The following is a 16,986-nucleotide window of genomic DNA, read 5'->3' as shown; positions in this document are numbered from 1 at the left end:
AGATGTCATGCAAGTAGATAACTTTTTAAAGGTCAGCTTAAGAATTTGACAAAAATAAACCAAAAATGTATGAAAATGAAAACCTATTGGAAGAATCCCGGTCTTCTCTGCAATTCTAATTTATTTTGAAGGTAATATAATATACCGTAATTGGTATGTTGCTGTTCTGGGAGATATACATAGTATTCATTCTTTTTTTTTTTTTTTTTTTTTTTTTTGTGGTACGCGGGCCTCTCGCTGTTTTGGCCTCTCCCGTATGCGGAGCACAGGCTCCAGACGCGCAGGCTCCGCGGCATGTGGGATCTTCCCGGACCGGGGCACGAACCCGCGTCCCCTGCATCGGCAGGCGGACTCTCAACCACTGCGCCACCAGGGAAGCCCAGTATTCATTCTTAAACAAACTACTTGTAGGTTTAGCATTTTGCAAAATAAGCATTTTCATTTACAAGTTCACTCTAGGCAATCATCTTTCCTGGTACAAAAATATTTAGATTTTTAAATAAATATATAAGCAAATCTATTCATCCCTTAAAATAACTGAACCCTAAAACTTGACTAATATACTTTTATTTTATTTATTTTTTTTGCGGTACGCGGGCCTCTCACTGTTGTGGCCTCTCCCGTTGCGGAGCACAGGCTCTGGATGCGCAGGCTCAGCGGCCATGGCTCACGGGCCCAGCCGCTCCACGGCATGTGGGACCTTCCCGGACCGGGGCACGAACCTGTGTCCCCTGCATTGGCAGGCAGACTCTCAACCACTGCGCCACCAGGGAAGCCCCTGACTAATATACTTTTAAATTCAAAAAGGCAATAATGCAGTTAGCTACTAAAAAGAATTACTATATTTATAATTTTTTTTTTGCTAAAACACCTCTTTAGCTTTTTTTTATAAAAACTATTTTGTAATAAACTATCAGAACCTAAAGTACACTAAACATAAACTTAGCTGGTCTCTACTAAATGTTGCAAATGTTCAGATACACATTTTACATAATTATAATAAATGTGTCAGACTGTCACATTTTAGAGTAACACATCAATAACAACACTGTTTTAGAGTAACATGTCAACATATTTGTTAACAAGCCAGTTAGTTTAACCATATTCTATCCCGACTTGACAAATTATTGAAATCTAGGTGTTTTCAACTTTTCACTGACTTGTGGGACGAGATATATATTTTTTCTTATTGCTATAATTCCTAACATAATGTTTTGCACATCACACATACTAAATACATGTGTTTTTTTTAACAACCTATATGGTTTACCTTTCATTCATGCAAGTTTACCTTTTTATTCTCCTTGGGTCACTTCCTTGGATGTGCTCTTCAAATAACTGAATATACAAATTATTTCAATCCTATTTGCCCACCAGATTGTTTTGCAGAAAACCTCATCAATTTTCTGTGCCATTAGCAATGAAAGTATACTCATTTCACCATATTCTGCAAACACAGTATTGTCATTTGTTTACTGAATGCTGTTTAATTAGTTTTTGGGTATGTGTGTGAGGCTGCACATTAAGTTTTGTGAAAACATATAAATATACACTATGTTCCTCTAATATTTTATCGACAGGAATCTTTACAAGTTCTTGTCTTACTTTTATCATTCTTGTTCTTGACATTTCAAGCAACCTTATCCAACAATTAAAATAGGTACTATAAATTTACTTCAATTTTTAAAAATGTATACTTACTGTTCCAATATCAAAATGATTTCATTTGTATTTTCATAGACTTCATGAAGATTAATTACATGGGGACAGGACTTTGCCAATTCAAGTACTGCAATCTCATGCAGAATCTCTGCTCGACAATCCTGTCCTCTTCTTCTCTTTTTCAGAAATTTTGCAGCATACTCTTGACCAGTAGCTTTTGATATACATTGTCTAACCACAGCAAATTTTCCTCTGGGGGCAAAAGTGAGGACAATCAATTTTAACTTTTCCATAGAGAACAATATTAGTATAACACAGATACTGTTATACCTCCAACTCTGTCCATCCTTTCAAATATTCATGTCATCAGGAATTTATCTTTGTTCTCTTAACCTAATCAACTACTGCATGTATTTTTATAAAATTTATAGTACTATCACATGAAAATATAAATGGCAAATGTAATAACAAGATAAGACAATTATATTTATTCTTTACTATCATATCATTAATATGATATATTACCATTGTAGGGGGAGATCTAATTTGCCTACCAACTCCATGCCATACTCTTGATATAAATTATTGTATTTAAGTATCACAACAATCCTACATAGTAAATATTATTCTGTTTGGCAGACTCCAGAGAAGATATGTATCTTGGTCTATTTTCAAAGACCAAGAGTTTCACATTAACCCTCTATGAAAAATTTTAGCTTTCCTTCAAATGAAAAAAATTAAATGCAAAAATGGGTATTTGACTTATTTACTTTTATTAGTGTAATCATTCTGCCTTTCAACATCACTTTTAACAAGCTTTGAAGCTTTCTATCACAATTTGTCAATTGTTCTACCAGAGTATCTCTTAGTATTGCTCAGTACCATGAAGCTTATAACAGATACCAAAAGTATATACATCTTACGGAGAGTATCCAAAGACACTTCATGATCAAGTAAGAAAATTCATGGTTATCAGTAGCTACGTACAAACACACCATTAAGGTCATATTTATCATTTTAGGAATAAACGCGTTTTAGCTCTCTCCAATAACAGTGCTCAACATTTCAGCCAAAATTTTAAAAGACTGGCAAATGATGTATTCTAAGCCTATAGTCGCCCAAAATTTAGTTTCTCAAAGACCTAAGCTACTTTGAGTCAGACTATTTTAAGAAACTAATAAAAGCTATTGACTGCCTACCCAGAAAAATGTACACATGCCCTTATATCGAAGGTTTTACATATAATTTCAGACGGTTTTCAGATTTCAAAGACCATCCATAAACTTCCTAAGCCTGGTCCAGGGGGTCCAAAATTAACACCTTCTATCCTAAGGCTCAAATGACTCACTGGATACTAACAAATCAGGTATAAATAAAAACCTATCTTTAATACACTTGGGATTTGGGGTGGGAGTCGGGGACAGAATAAATTGCTTGACTGTGTTTTTACTTGCTATTCTCAAGCGGCCGGATGACAAAGATCCCTACTGTTTATATCCCAAATTTCCTCAAAATTGGTGCCAATGAAAAGCACTGGAAACCAACCTGAGAAGGTATAGTTACTAATGCAAAAAACTATTTTTTAAAAAAGTGGCCAAGCTATAATTTGATTCTTTTACATTTATCAAAATAAATATCAACTCAGAAAATTTGCATGCACAAACTTGATTTTTTGATAGAACTTTTCATTTAAGATTTGAGAATGCTTAATTTATTATTTTACTTATTTATTTAACATCTTTATTGGAATCTAATTGCTTTACAATGGTGTATTAGTTTCTGCTTTAAGAGAATGCTTAATTTAAATTATATTTTCTTACTACATACAATATGAATACAAATCAATGCATTTTAATGAGCACACACAAAAAGTTAATCAGTCCCTTTGTTTTATACTCAAACTGCCCATGTTTTATAGATTTTATGCTGGATAAACTGAGTCAAACTAAGAGTAAATGACTCATGAAAGGTCATATATGGAAATGGAGTACCACGACTTAAATTGTAGAATGTGAAATCCTAGCTTTCTCTTCTGACCATTACAAAACAATTTCTCCCTTTAAGATAGTTTTTTTTTAAAGAGGTAAATTCACTTTTGCCAACTCTTAGATTTAGAAGTGAAAATTTGTCTAAAACAAAAAGGAAACTTTGAGTTTTATGAAGAAATTCACCTTGTAAAACTTAGGAAACAAACTAGTTAGCCAAGAAATCTGTCCATCTGAAAAAGTTTACAGTACTAATTGTGACAATTAAGTTCTGCTGTAATTTTACAATTATATCTATGAGCCAGAATTTTCTCAGGAACAAAGAGCAAAATTAAATAATAACACTTTTACCTAATTGTTTCAGGTATTCTCATGAGGCTTACAAGTATAGTACTCATTAATGCAAAGCAAAGATGACCAAATGATATTGGTAATAATTTGCCAATGTTCACCACTAAGTAAAAGCTCCATGAGGGCAGAAACCCTATCTGTCCTAATTACTACAGTAATTATAAAATCTACACTTCGCTAACTAACACATAATAGGAACTGAGTATCTGTTGAATGAATGCAAGAGTTAGGAACCTAGTATAGTACCATACATTGTGCTACTTTGTATACTGTACTTAAAGCATTTACATTTTTAAAGTTTATTTGAGACTCAAATAAAATTTTACATATTCATTTATGTACTGTTAAATAAGGTAAACATTTTTACCATAATTATCAGATGACTTAGGGAAAAAAAGCAAGTATTCGTTTTCCATTCTAAAATGCTAATTGTCATTTAGAAGTATCAAAAATAACATTTAATATATAATGTTCCTATATCAAATTTAACAGAAACATTTAAGAAAATTTAAAACCCTTAACAATAGCACTTAATTCATACCCTAAAAAGGCAAGGCTGTCTAGATTTCCCAGCAGCTAAAAGGCCTTGTTAGTTACCCTTCTACATTCTAGAATAGACAATAAAATGTGAAAGGACGGGGGAGGGTAAGCCACAAAGGAAGCTGACGTTTATTTTTGCATCTGCCTCACCCTTCTAACCACAAGAAGTCCTATGAAACCTTGATTCAGTTGGGGGAGGGGTGGAAAAAACTTAACCAACATGTTAAAAAACAGGAACAATGCAAAGTTTTTTGAGAACAATCAAAAATGAACTGTTAACTTTTACATATTTTCTTCTAATTTGCTGAAGAAAAATAACTTCTAAAACACTAACATCTTAAAATTAATTAAAAAACTGATTTATAAAGATAATTTTGTAATCACCACATGCTAGAATTATATGTTTGTATGCTTCAAAATGTACGCGCCTCAGAAGAAACAAGATTATGATACTAATTTTCATTTTGCAAAAGTATGGGATAATATCAAAATTGGTAAAATACTGAAAGAATTTAAAGCAAGTTCATGGCAGATGAAAGGGCACGATTTCCAATTTATCAAGGTTTACTAATTAGACACATCAATATTTACCATGTAACTCATTAGCCCATATCAATTAAAAGAAAAAAGTTAGGTCTCTTTCATGAAGGTATTAGAAGATGAAATATTAGCCATCTGAATTTGTTTTCATCAGATTCTACCATGAATTTTTGCTCTAAAATGTTGTATACTGAGTCAAGTTTATGACTGTGATTTATGACGGCACCCCATTTACAAAACTTAGAATTATTAATATTGTTCTCAAAGTTTAAGTTATTAATATTGTTCTCAAAGTTTAAGTTCTCAAAAACCCTCAAAGAAAAAAAATTAGTCTTTCTAGCTCCGACACAGGCTATCTCAATAAAGTTTTGTTGTATTCTAGATGATAAGATATTGACAATACTGTGTCCATTCTAGACTTTCTTATTTTAAAACTGATGATGAAAAAAATACAAAGTGGTCCAGAAGAGGATAACTGGATCAAGGAAGGCTCTCTGAAAATCAGGTCATAAGATGACCATTTAAGGAAACTGGCAACATTTTGCTATATTCAAATCTCTGAAGGGTTTTTACATGGACATTATATGCAGCTACAAAAGGAGAACTATGTATAGTGGGTAGAGGTTAGGAGAATAGAAAACAAAATTCTGTGCCTAAGAGGTGCCCACAAAATGGAACAGACCATTCTGAGGTAGTGAGTTCCATCACTGAAGCATTCAAATTGAGGCTGGGTAAAACACTTGTCAGGAAAATTGTAGAAAAGACTGCTGCACTGCATAAAAAAATTACATTAGAAGGCCACTGACCACTGAAGTCCTTCCAATGTAGATTCTATGACTATTTAATGAATAGTGAGATACAACTAAAAGAACACTTACTCTTGCCTGTATAATGCAAAAAGAAATAGTATAGATTTAGAACTAAACTATTTCTTGAAAACATTCTGAAAGGGTTTTGAAACTATATTTTATAAAAAAATAAACCATTAGAAGACTCAAATATTTTGCACACAAAATTAAATAAATGTGACAGGAATACTGAAATATGCTTTCACATTTAGTTCTTAGTCTGATGAGGCAGATATTATCACCCTTATTCTGCAAAAGAAAGACTGCATCCAATATCTGACAAGTAAAAAAGCCAGGACTAGCCTTTATCCTTGACATAAAAGACCACCAAGAATAGAATTACTTGCCATGGTTCAGTCAATTTTTGTTTTCACATTGAGATTTTCAAAGATAAAAAATCATTCACACTATTTTACTGTGCATCTATCAATAATACAAACACGGACTTTTACCATTTTAAAACGGACTTTTACCATTTTAAAATGGACTTTTACCATTTTAATGTAAAAATCAAACTGAAGACAGAAAATGATCATCATCCTACCACCCTTTGTTAAGTGTTTTTAATTTAAAGCTCAAAATGCTGAATAAATAACAAATTATTTGGTATATCTTTTGTAACTTTCATATATATTAAAATGGTAGTGCTAAATGGTCTCATAATCTCAGTTCACTCCTTGGTCTTAAGGAATTTACACCTTCGTTAAACCAAAACAGATTAGTACCAGTGTAAATACAGGTTTTACTTACAGTACATGCATTGTTTGTCATACAGAATTATACTATCTAATATGAATTAATTCATTTTGCTTAGAAAAGAGAAGGAGAATCTCCATATTTATTTTTTTTTAGCCCAGCACAATATCCTAAGAATTAAAAATTTTTTTATTCAACAAAAACTTCTATGGTATTCTACTAAATACTTTACAAATATTAACTAGTTTAATCCTCACAACAACCATATAAAATAGATAACAATTATCTTCATCCCTGGGTCTCAGATGAGAAAACTACAAAACCAAGAGGTACAGTAATTCAATTGAGGTTAAATAGTAAATGGCAGAGCCCAAACTTGGATGTGGCAGTCCATTGTGCTAAGCTGCCTCTTCCCATGCACAGCCTCAAGTAAGAACCCTGACTTCCAACCATGGGCTCTGAAGCGAGGTGGGATGTATCATATATGCTCACTAACCCTCTACGGATTTGATTTCCAAGTCAGTTAAGACTAAACCCTGTATAACATCAGCAGAGATGAGGACTTTTCTTTCTAATCACTGCAAAATAATCATCAAGTGAGTTTTATAGACACAGAAATCCTAAATGTGAATTTAAACACATACACATCAAAAGTTTCCTTACCTTCCTAGCTCTTTGGATGTAAGTGTATAAAAATTACTAAAGTTTTCCATTTTAATTGGAGTTTGAGGAGTTGTAGTTAGCAAGCCCGAAATACTTCGACACTCAAATCTTCTCCTCGACATGTTAGATGACTCTCAGGTAGGCTTCTTCAGTCACTTATTTTTACCTATTTAAAAAAAGAGAAGATGCAGGATATAACTTAAATGCAATTAAGAAAAAAAAAAGATGTTATCTCAGATAGGATGTGCGTTATATTATACAGCTCAAAATATAGCTATAAGATACAACCAAAAAAAAAAAAAAAAAAGAAGAAGAAAGAAAGAAGAAGATTTAAGAACATATTCTACCCAGAAGGAAGAAAAACAAAAGGCATACACATAAACTGGTATCTCCTCTATGGTACTTGAACTAAGTTACTGACTTCATTTCAGAATAAAACTACTGAAAAATCCTGTAAGACCTCCCAAATTCTTTAAAAAACCAGTTAAAATAAAATTGTAATACAATCATTCAATTTCGTTTTTAAAAAACATTAAAAATTTTTTTTTAAATTTCATTTTTAAACTGTCATTCTTTAAAGTTATATCTTCACATAACAAGATAATTTAACACAGCATGATTATAACACAAATGATCATTCATTTTAAATTTAACTTCACATGGCCAAACAAATTTGACGGTAAAATCACATATTGTGAGTTATGTTACTGACATGTGAATGACTACAAGAAATGGACTTGTTTCATAGGCCTTAGAGGCAGAACACAGCACAGAGCCTGCTATGCATGAAGAGCTCTATAATTTTGTTGGATGAGTGAGTGACCACACATAAAGCCTTATTCTAGAGTTCTAATCTGTAACTGAAGCTCATATTTATCTGGAACTTTTATTTATGAGTATTCAGTTTTAACATTAAAACTACTATTTCATATTAATTGAATTCATATAATAACAGCAGGCTATATATTTAAGATATGCCTGACTTTTCTGCTATGCCTATCTAATAAGAAATCCAGTATTCTTCTTCTAGCACCCTCTTATAAGAGGGTGTAGTTAGCAAAATGTGTCTCTGACACATTTTTCCTCCCCTTATTTCCTACTTGACATGTTCTGTTCTTTATCTTCCTAAATTCAAATGCCATCTATATTCAACTTAGCAAGTACGCAGTATGATTAGAGGGGAGTGTTTTCAGTTTCTGTGGCCTTTGAAAAAACAAAGCCCTAACTAGTTTTGAGGTACATCTCTAGTATTCCAAAAGTAGTGGTGTAGAATTCTGAAAATAACATTTGGACTGAATCACATCTGGGTCTGAATCCCATTTATCCATCATACCAGCTATGAGACATTTAACTTTGCTAATGTTATGGGGTGAATTATGTCCCTTCCCTCAAAATTCATATGTTGAAGTCCTAACCCCCTAGAACCTCAGAAAGTGACTGTATTTGGAGAAAGGGTAATTAAATTAAAATGAGGTCATTAGGGTGTGCCCTAATCCAAGAGGACAGGTGGCCTTATGAAAAAAATGAGATTAGGATACAGAAACACGTAGAGGGAAGATCATGTGAAAACATAGGGAGAAGCCCATCCACAAGAAACCAGCCCTGCTGACACCTTGATCCCAAAATTCTACTCTCCAGAATTGTAAGAAAATAAATTACTATTGCTTAAGTCACCTGATGGACAGTACTTTGTTGTGGCAGCCTAGCAAAGTAATACAGCTACTTTAAAAAAGAAAGAAATATTTCAAATGTGTAGGAAGGGATACAAATATAACAAACACTTGGGGCTTTCAATCTTATTACTTTGCCATATTTTGTTTAAATTAAAAATAAATAAGGCAACATAGACACAGAGTAGGTCCCTTCTTTCCATTCCACTAGCACTGGGTAGGAGAGCTTATCATCTCCTTGCCAACATTTGCCCCATTCAGACAGTTTTGTGGTTTAGTTTGCATTTCTCTGATTACTAGTGAGGACAGCTTCAATTCTGCTGCCCCTGAAGTATGGATGAATTATGGAATGGATCTGGCAGTACTCTAAATATTAAAAATTAAAATATGATGAACTCATGTAGAATCACACTGGTACAGTGCTAGTCATGAAAGCACATCATGATTGTTCAATCAATAAATACTGTTACCATTCTACTGAAAGATACTCTCCGCACAATCCTCTGCCATTGTTGAACAGCTGTACCTATATTTCCACATACAAAACTCTCACCCCAAGTTAGCTTAAACTCAACTCTTAAATTCTGTCTTTTTATTCTGTTTTGATGAACTATTTGTATACTTTTAGCTCTGATGGAACTCAGTTTCATTGGTCACATATTCTTCTCTGAAAAATCAATACGGTTACCAATTTCTATGCTTAACCTTTTTTTCTTCAGGTCATCTTTGGACTTTTAAGATTTTTTCCCCTAAATTTAAGTCTATGAATTTGCATGCTTATGACCACATTTATACATAGAAAGAAGGGATATACCTGTATTATAGATACAAATTGGGCTACATTCCCAACATGGTTCCAAATCAGGCCTTAGGAAACATGAGCACAAGAACATGTCAAATTCACTCATATAGAGAGAGTACAGGCTCTTGATTCTAAGATGTTCACCTCATCTAGATTATAGAATCTAAGATGTTTATCTCATACTGTAATATATCAGCTAAAAAGTGATCTATTCATAAGAATCTAGTAGAATGGAGATATATTTTATAAATAATTATTTTCTGCTCTCAAGTTTCAAAAGAATCAATATGGATCTTAGATATACTCAAAGACTTATGTTTAATGAAGCATGATATATAATAGTTAAAAAAATAAAAAGCCTGTAGAATGAATGAATCCCAAAGTCCAACAATAGGGAAATGGCTAAATATACCTAAATAGGATATTATATACCTAATAAAAATTGTGCTTTCAAAGAATATTTTTAACTCATATAATACTAAGTGAAAAAAGGAAGACAAAACTTTACATACAGTATAATTTTGTCATATAAGGTATATGTATTTGTTATATATAATTTTTGATATGTTACATAATTTTGTTAAATATAAAAGCAAATAGAGGAAAATACTGGAAAACTATGGCAACATATTAACAGTGGTTATCTTTGGGTGGTGAGATTATGGCAGTATTTATATTTTCCTGTGTTTAAGTTATCTACACCAAGCAGGTATAGACGAAAACTAATAAATGCCTTTGGGTAAAAAAGATGGCTTTGAATATATATGACTAGACTCTAAACGCAGAAACTTACCCATTTTTAACAGCAAAACATATCTCTTTACACATTAAGTGTTACTTGGCTGGAAGTTCATCAGCTATTATTGCTCAGGTTTTTTAAGGCCTCAACGTTTTCTCTGCATTTATTTAGAGCATATGGTATTCATTATCCAAATAACATGTCCGTTCTTATGCAAAGACCATATAAGCATTTAGGGTAAATACTAAGCAAGAATTAATACCTTGTTTAATACTGCACAGAAAGAACAATTTCATAAATTCTGAATTAATGTTACAGTTATAATTCTATATAATGAATAATAATTTGTAACCTTAAGACATATGCCTTTATTATATCACTTGGTGAAAATCCAGATTCATCCCGGGATCCCTCCAAAAAAAAAATCCAAAATGTGATATCCAAAATATAATACTAATAGGTATTAAGTTTTGTAATACCTATTCAGTTATATTAGAAGGAAAAAAAACTTACCTTTTTTAAAAAAAGGATTGAAATAAATAGTGATAATAAAAACAGGGCCTATTACTCAAACTACTTAATAGTATTTCCTAATTCTAGACATTGGCTTAATTTAATTTTTTACCTAACAAATTTTCCTCCCCTCACATGTACTGTTGGTCATCATAATGGATGAATGTACCATGGTATCTGTATATTTGTATGATTATAAATGCAGCTGAAAACAGTGTTGGGTAATCAGCAGTTTTTAAAATACATGTTAGTACAAAAATCATTTTCTGAATTGTGATAAATTTTACTCTGTCTCTGAATATGCTGGAAACACAAGCCATGTCTCAGAAAAAAGGAAAAGCACATTTCTGAAGGTTGAACTTTAAGCTTATCTACTTATTGCAAATATACCTATATTACAAACTGCCTTAGGGATCCATATAGCATCACTTAGGTGTAGCTTCCTTCTATTTACTGCACTTGCACCAGTTGCCACGGCCTAGATATTTTTTCCATTTCCTCTCCTTTGGCTAATGTTGCATATAGTGGAGCAAGAATGTCACCTTTTTCCACCAATCCCTCCACAAACAGCTTGCTGCCCTTCATATAAGATTTAATCCTTGGGCACAAGCAGGTTATCAATCAGCTGTCTTTCCTTGCATCTTCCTAAATTTCCCACTGAATCCTCTTGAACTCCAACAATCACAGACCTTTTCTTGTTTTCTACCATAATTCACAGACCTATAACTGACTCTAAATTACCAATAGGTCTCACTCCATTTGAAATGCATCTCATAACACTATTAGGCTATACTAATAAAAAATCTCAAGGTACTTAGTACGTAAATTTGTGTGTGTGTGTGCGCACACATGAGTAGGTACACAGTTATAGACACAATCAGGCACTAAAAACAGTAAGAGGATAATAGAAGAAGGCAAGAGACAATTAAGCTTCCAATTACACAGTACTATCAATACTAGGAAAAATGGCACCTCAAGTTTATTTGCAAAGTTTTTTTTATTAACTCCCATTACAATAATCACAATAAGAATTCAGATATGGATCAGTGAAGGAAGGAAAAAAGGAAATGTTAGGCTTGATCTGGGCCTTTAATTTACTTGAAGGGAGAAAGCAAATGTGATGTGATCAAAAGTAAGAAAAACAGTCCCTATAAACCTATAAATAGCTCTATTTAAAAATATTCATCACGGGCTTCCCTGGTGGCGCAGTGGTTGGGAGTCCGCCTGCCGGTGCGGGTGACGCGGGTTCGTGCCCCGGTCCGGGAGGATCCCACGTGCCGCGGAGCGGCTGGGCCCGTGAGCCATGGCGGCTGGGCCTGCGCGTGTGCTCCGCGGCGGGAGGGGCCCCGGCACTGAGAGGCCCGCGTACCGCAAGACAAAACAAACAAACAAAAAATATTCATCACGATATTCATTTCAAGGTTATCATATAAAAATGTTTTATAAAATAGAATACAGCATATAACACTAAATAAAAACATCTAGAGAATTAAATTACCTGCTTTGATCCGTGCATTAGCTTCCCAGTAGCTACAAGTTCAAGTCCTTATAGCATGCACACAAAAGCCTTTGAGGCCAGGTACACACCAGCTTCATTTCCTGCCACACTTGTAGCTCATCTTTTGCCTCCACATCTCTCTTATACTCTCCTGTCTGAACATCCTTTCTACCTTTCTTTAAATGCAAAAACTCTTCGTATGCATCCTTCTTACCTCAACAAAGAATGTCATCTCCCCCAGGAAGCTTTGCCTAAAACCCACAGGTTGCCTTTAATGCCTGTCCTTTACGCTTCAAATAGGAGGAACCTTGACATACCTCTTTACCTCAACATGTAACATGTTAGCCTGCAATTATATTTAGTGTCTGAAGGGTTGCAACCATTTGCTTTCATGCCTAAACTCCCAGCACGGTGTCTGGCACCTGGTAGGAATTTTTTTTAAATGTCTGATGAACTGAATTCTTAAGAATTATGAAATATAGCAAGAAGAATTTTTAGGTACATCTCATATCTTCAAGGGTTTAGCAGAACTTGAGATCCATCTTGAAATTATCATATTGGAGCTTCAAATGCAGCTAATCTCTGCTTAATTCAGTATTTGACTAAATAAAATAAGAAATATTTTAAATTGCTATCAGAGAACTTCAGTTCTAAACAGGATAGCCATAGTCTGGAAACATGGATAAAATTATAATATCATATATTGTAATATAATACCAACGGGCCATTTATTTTGTATTTACCTATCTTTCCAAACTAGGTGGCCACATGATACTATACCTACTTCAGCTAAGAATATCAATATTTTAAGAGCTGCCTCAATCAGGAAATCCAGACACTTGTCCTGCCAAGGACTGATAAATCAAGATCTTCATGAAGTAAATTTGAAAGGCAATGGAAAGCAAAGTAAGGCACAAGATGAGAGGGGAAAAAAACTTTTTCTTTCTACATTAGCATTTATAGCTACCAAGTTTTCCCTAGGAAACAGAGGAACTGTAGATTTATTTATCTAGAATCCATCAGAATAAAGGAAGAACTTTCTGCTAGTGTGGTAAAAGGATCCATTTTTAATTAGTCATTGATCAGAAGCAAAGTTATTTGTGTAGGGAAAGGGATGATGATGATTTTCAATTTCAAGGAAGAGACTGTTCCTTATATGTATTCTACTAACAGGTTTGTTTGTTCTATTAAGATTGAATAGAAAGCATAATTCAAGAATTTAATCCTTTGAAAATCACAACAGGAAGCCAGCTAACTGACTCTAGTCTAACTAGTCTATCTAGTATATACTATCCAAGGGCTAAAGTCCCAGGTAATGACCCCAGGACTGATTCTGTACCATGACAGGTAAGTCCTGGTGCTGTCTCTTCTACCTTCAGAAGAAGAATTAAACCCTATAATTATGGACCAGGATGGAAAGATGTTGAAAACGGAAATATAGTGGGCCAACAAACATACAGTGCTTGTCATTCATCAGATGGAAAATTAAGTTTCTGTTGTAAAATAAAGCAGTTTACTTACAGCATCTCTGAAGTACTGTTTATTCAGTAAGTATTACAATGCAAAACGGAATATGATCCTCGGATTACAGATGAAACTATCATCTCACTGTTAATATTAAGATTTTTAAATGCTTCAAGTATAACGATTCCCTCTTTTGAAGAAGTTGCAAAGGGTCCAGGGTGCAACGACACATTGCATATAAATATTAAAAGAAACTGACTAGTTTAGATGTTTAAAGTGGCACTGAAGTTCAAGGTTAAATATATTTGGGGGAAAAAGGATAAATTAAAGAAATAAAAAATGAACAAAGTATGTCTTGAAAATTACATTTGTCACAACATATTTATATAAAAATATGCGACTTAATTCCTAAGTACATTTGTTAATTATTTGTCTATTATCTGTTAATGTCTATTATGATAATAGACATTTGTCTATTATCAAAGAAATATCCTTTGATAATACTCTATAATAGAATATAAAATACTTAAAAACAAAACCATTGAGGGACGTCCTTGGCGGTCCAGTGGTTAAGACTTCACCTTCCAATATGCTGGGGGTGTGGGTTTAATCCCTAGTCTGGGAGCTAAGATCCCACATGCCTCGTGGGCCAAAAAACAAAAACCCCAAAAACGTAAAACAGAAGGAATATTGTAACAAATTCAATAAACACTTTAAAAATGGTCCACATTAAAAAAAAAAATCTTTAGAAAAATCATTGAATTTTGTCATCAATATTGTGGAAAATTAAAATAACTAAAACATATAAAGTTTTCAAAAGTGGAAAGTAAGTACATAAATGACTTAATGTCTTTGACACAATCAATACCCACAGAACACAAAGAATTCTTTTTAAAAAAATTAATCAAAATCCTTTAAAAGCAGTACCTCTAGAAGCACTGTCCTACGTAGCTGCCAATTTTTTTACAGGAAATATGCACTGCAATATAACATACGTGCAACTGTAAGACAATTTTAGGATTAAGTGAAAGTGTCAGCAATTGATTTCCTTGATTCCTGGGTTTTAAATTAGGTCTCTAAGAGAAAAACAGGGAAATTTTGATAAGGAAATTCTCTCTTATAATTATCAAACAGCTTCAAAAACAAAGCTTTTAAAACATATTTAACTGTTTACTTAACACCAGTAAAACACTGTCAGTGCAAGTCTAAAGATAAAATTGTAAACATGCCATAAAATGCCTGTACCTTCCTCAGCTTTGCTGTTAATACGCTGACACAGTGATCAATTTGTCAAGTCCCAACGTTCCTAAAAACTGATTCTATCTTAACCAAATTGTAATTCACTATTCAATGAGCCCAAGAGAAACTACAACCATTCTGTCCACACACAAAAATGAAAGGCCTTCAATAACACAATTTTTACTTTTAAAACTTGAATATATTGCCATGTAAATACATTTCACTTCAATTTCAGATCCATAATTTAGAAAAATGATGTAAAATGTATGATATGTACCTCAAAAATAAAGCAGCTATTAACAACTTCAGTTATTAAAATATAAGAAAAACTTTAAAAAACTGAACATCTGCTCAGAGGAGGATGAAGGGGGAAGAAGAGAGATCTTAAACTAGGACATTGCTTCTATGGACTAGCTTTTTCAAAAACACACAATTTTACGGGTGTGTGGTTTAACATTTATAAAACAAACATTCTGGAAGTTGTTGAAAACTACTTCTGGACAGTTTACTATAAAACTATAAAATGGTGAATCAATGACAAAGTAGGTTTATCATCTTTTTCTTTAATAAAATTGTGCTCCCGGGCTCAAAATGCCAAGTTACATTTGCTGCCACTTGCCCAATCATCTCAGTAGACCATGCTGTCTCAGGGCACATTCTCAAAGGCTTGAGAACCTAAGGGGGTGACACCATATCAAACATCGCTGCTTATCATCAGTACCAGGGATGTAAACATTACGTTGGCAAAACAAACAGTGAATGTGACACACCGACCTAATATAATTGAATTCTGATCAGCATGTGGCTTTAAAATGTTTTCTCTTCCTTAATTTCAATTTGCAAATTGATGTTGGAGGGCCTCGAGTCCCATCACAGGCAGCGGAAGAACGAACATCAGCTACCAGCTGCCCATAAAGTCTCTTTCAACTTCGTCTCTACTTGCCCCCCTAAGGGAATTCAAATGAAGAGCTTTTCCCTACACCAAAACAAAGAGCTGGGTAAATGTCAAAATCGTAGCCGTCACGTAGTTGTATAGTTTGAGGATGGGTCGTGTACCCTTTGCGGTTTACATGGCGTCAAAATAAAACCAGATCGCTAGAAATCACAGAAACAACTACAACTCGACTTCTCTATTCACTGACTTTAAAAAACTGTTCACAATAGTAACTGAAAATCCCCCACAAGATGAGCACAAACTTCTCTCCAGACGAAAGACAGCTGTGAGCAGGACGTGTCCATGAGTCCAGATGTGAACACGTCCTGTGCCTACACCACAGCTGTAAACTCGGCAGGGACCTGAAGGGACCACGTTGACGCGACGTGGAAGGGACGCGATCGAGCCGGTCGCGAAGGGGGCCCCCACGGGACGCGACCCAGGGAGAGTCCGTGCCAGCCAGGCGACGGCGCGCACACAGTCAGACAGACAGACACACACACACACGAGCGCGCGCGCGCGCTCCCCGCGCTGAGAAGGGTACTGGGAGGACCAGCCGCCGCTCCCAGCGCCGAACCCGAGGGAACCAGGGAAGCAGGACTCCAGCCGATATGCGGCGAGGGATTCGGAGCAGTCGGGCCACCTAGGGGCGGCGGTGTCTGAGCCCATCTTCCCCAGGCCAGGGGTCAGAGGGGACCCCGGATCCGCCCACACCGCCTGGATCCCTCCTCGGGACCCCTCCCACGTTCTGGGTCTCTGTTCCACGGGTAAAGGGGGCTGGTTCAGGGGTTTGGAGTCGCAACCCCCAGTCCACCCGGCAGGACCGCGGACGCGGGAGGCGG

The 16,986-nt window shown here is 34.7% G+C and overlaps 1 protein-coding gene across 2 annotated transcripts in view; it reads right to left on the bottom strand.

The window, feature by feature from the left end:
- The window catches only part of STK17B (serine/threonine kinase 17b), a 41,831-nt gene that overhangs the window by 12,125 nt on the left and 12,720 nt on the right, over positions 1 to 16,986 (bottom strand). For both annotated transcript variants that reach the window (XM_027125370.1, XM_027125362.1), the window contains 2 exons: positions 7,286 to 7,451; positions 1,702 to 1,914 (listed from right to left, as the gene is read on the bottom strand). In XM_027125370.1, coding sequence (XP_026981171.1) covers positions 1,702 to 1,914; positions 7,286 to 7,407 — 335 coding nt within the window. In that variant the 5' untranslated portion in view covers positions 7,408 to 7,451. The remainder of the gene's footprint in view (positions 1 to 1,701; positions 1,915 to 7,285; positions 7,452 to 16,986) is intronic.

Source organism: Aethalodelphis obliquidens, unplaced genomic scaffold (assembly GCF_003676395.1).
Source record: "Aethalodelphis obliquidens isolate GAN/ISIS:26980383/991018 unplaced genomic scaffold, ASM367639v1 scaffold2, whole genome shotgun sequence".
In the NCBI taxonomy this organism is placed as follows: Eukaryota; Metazoa; Chordata; class Mammalia; order Artiodactyla; family Delphinidae; genus Aethalodelphis; species Aethalodelphis obliquidens.
This window is presented reverse-complemented; position numbering and strand designations above follow the sequence as displayed.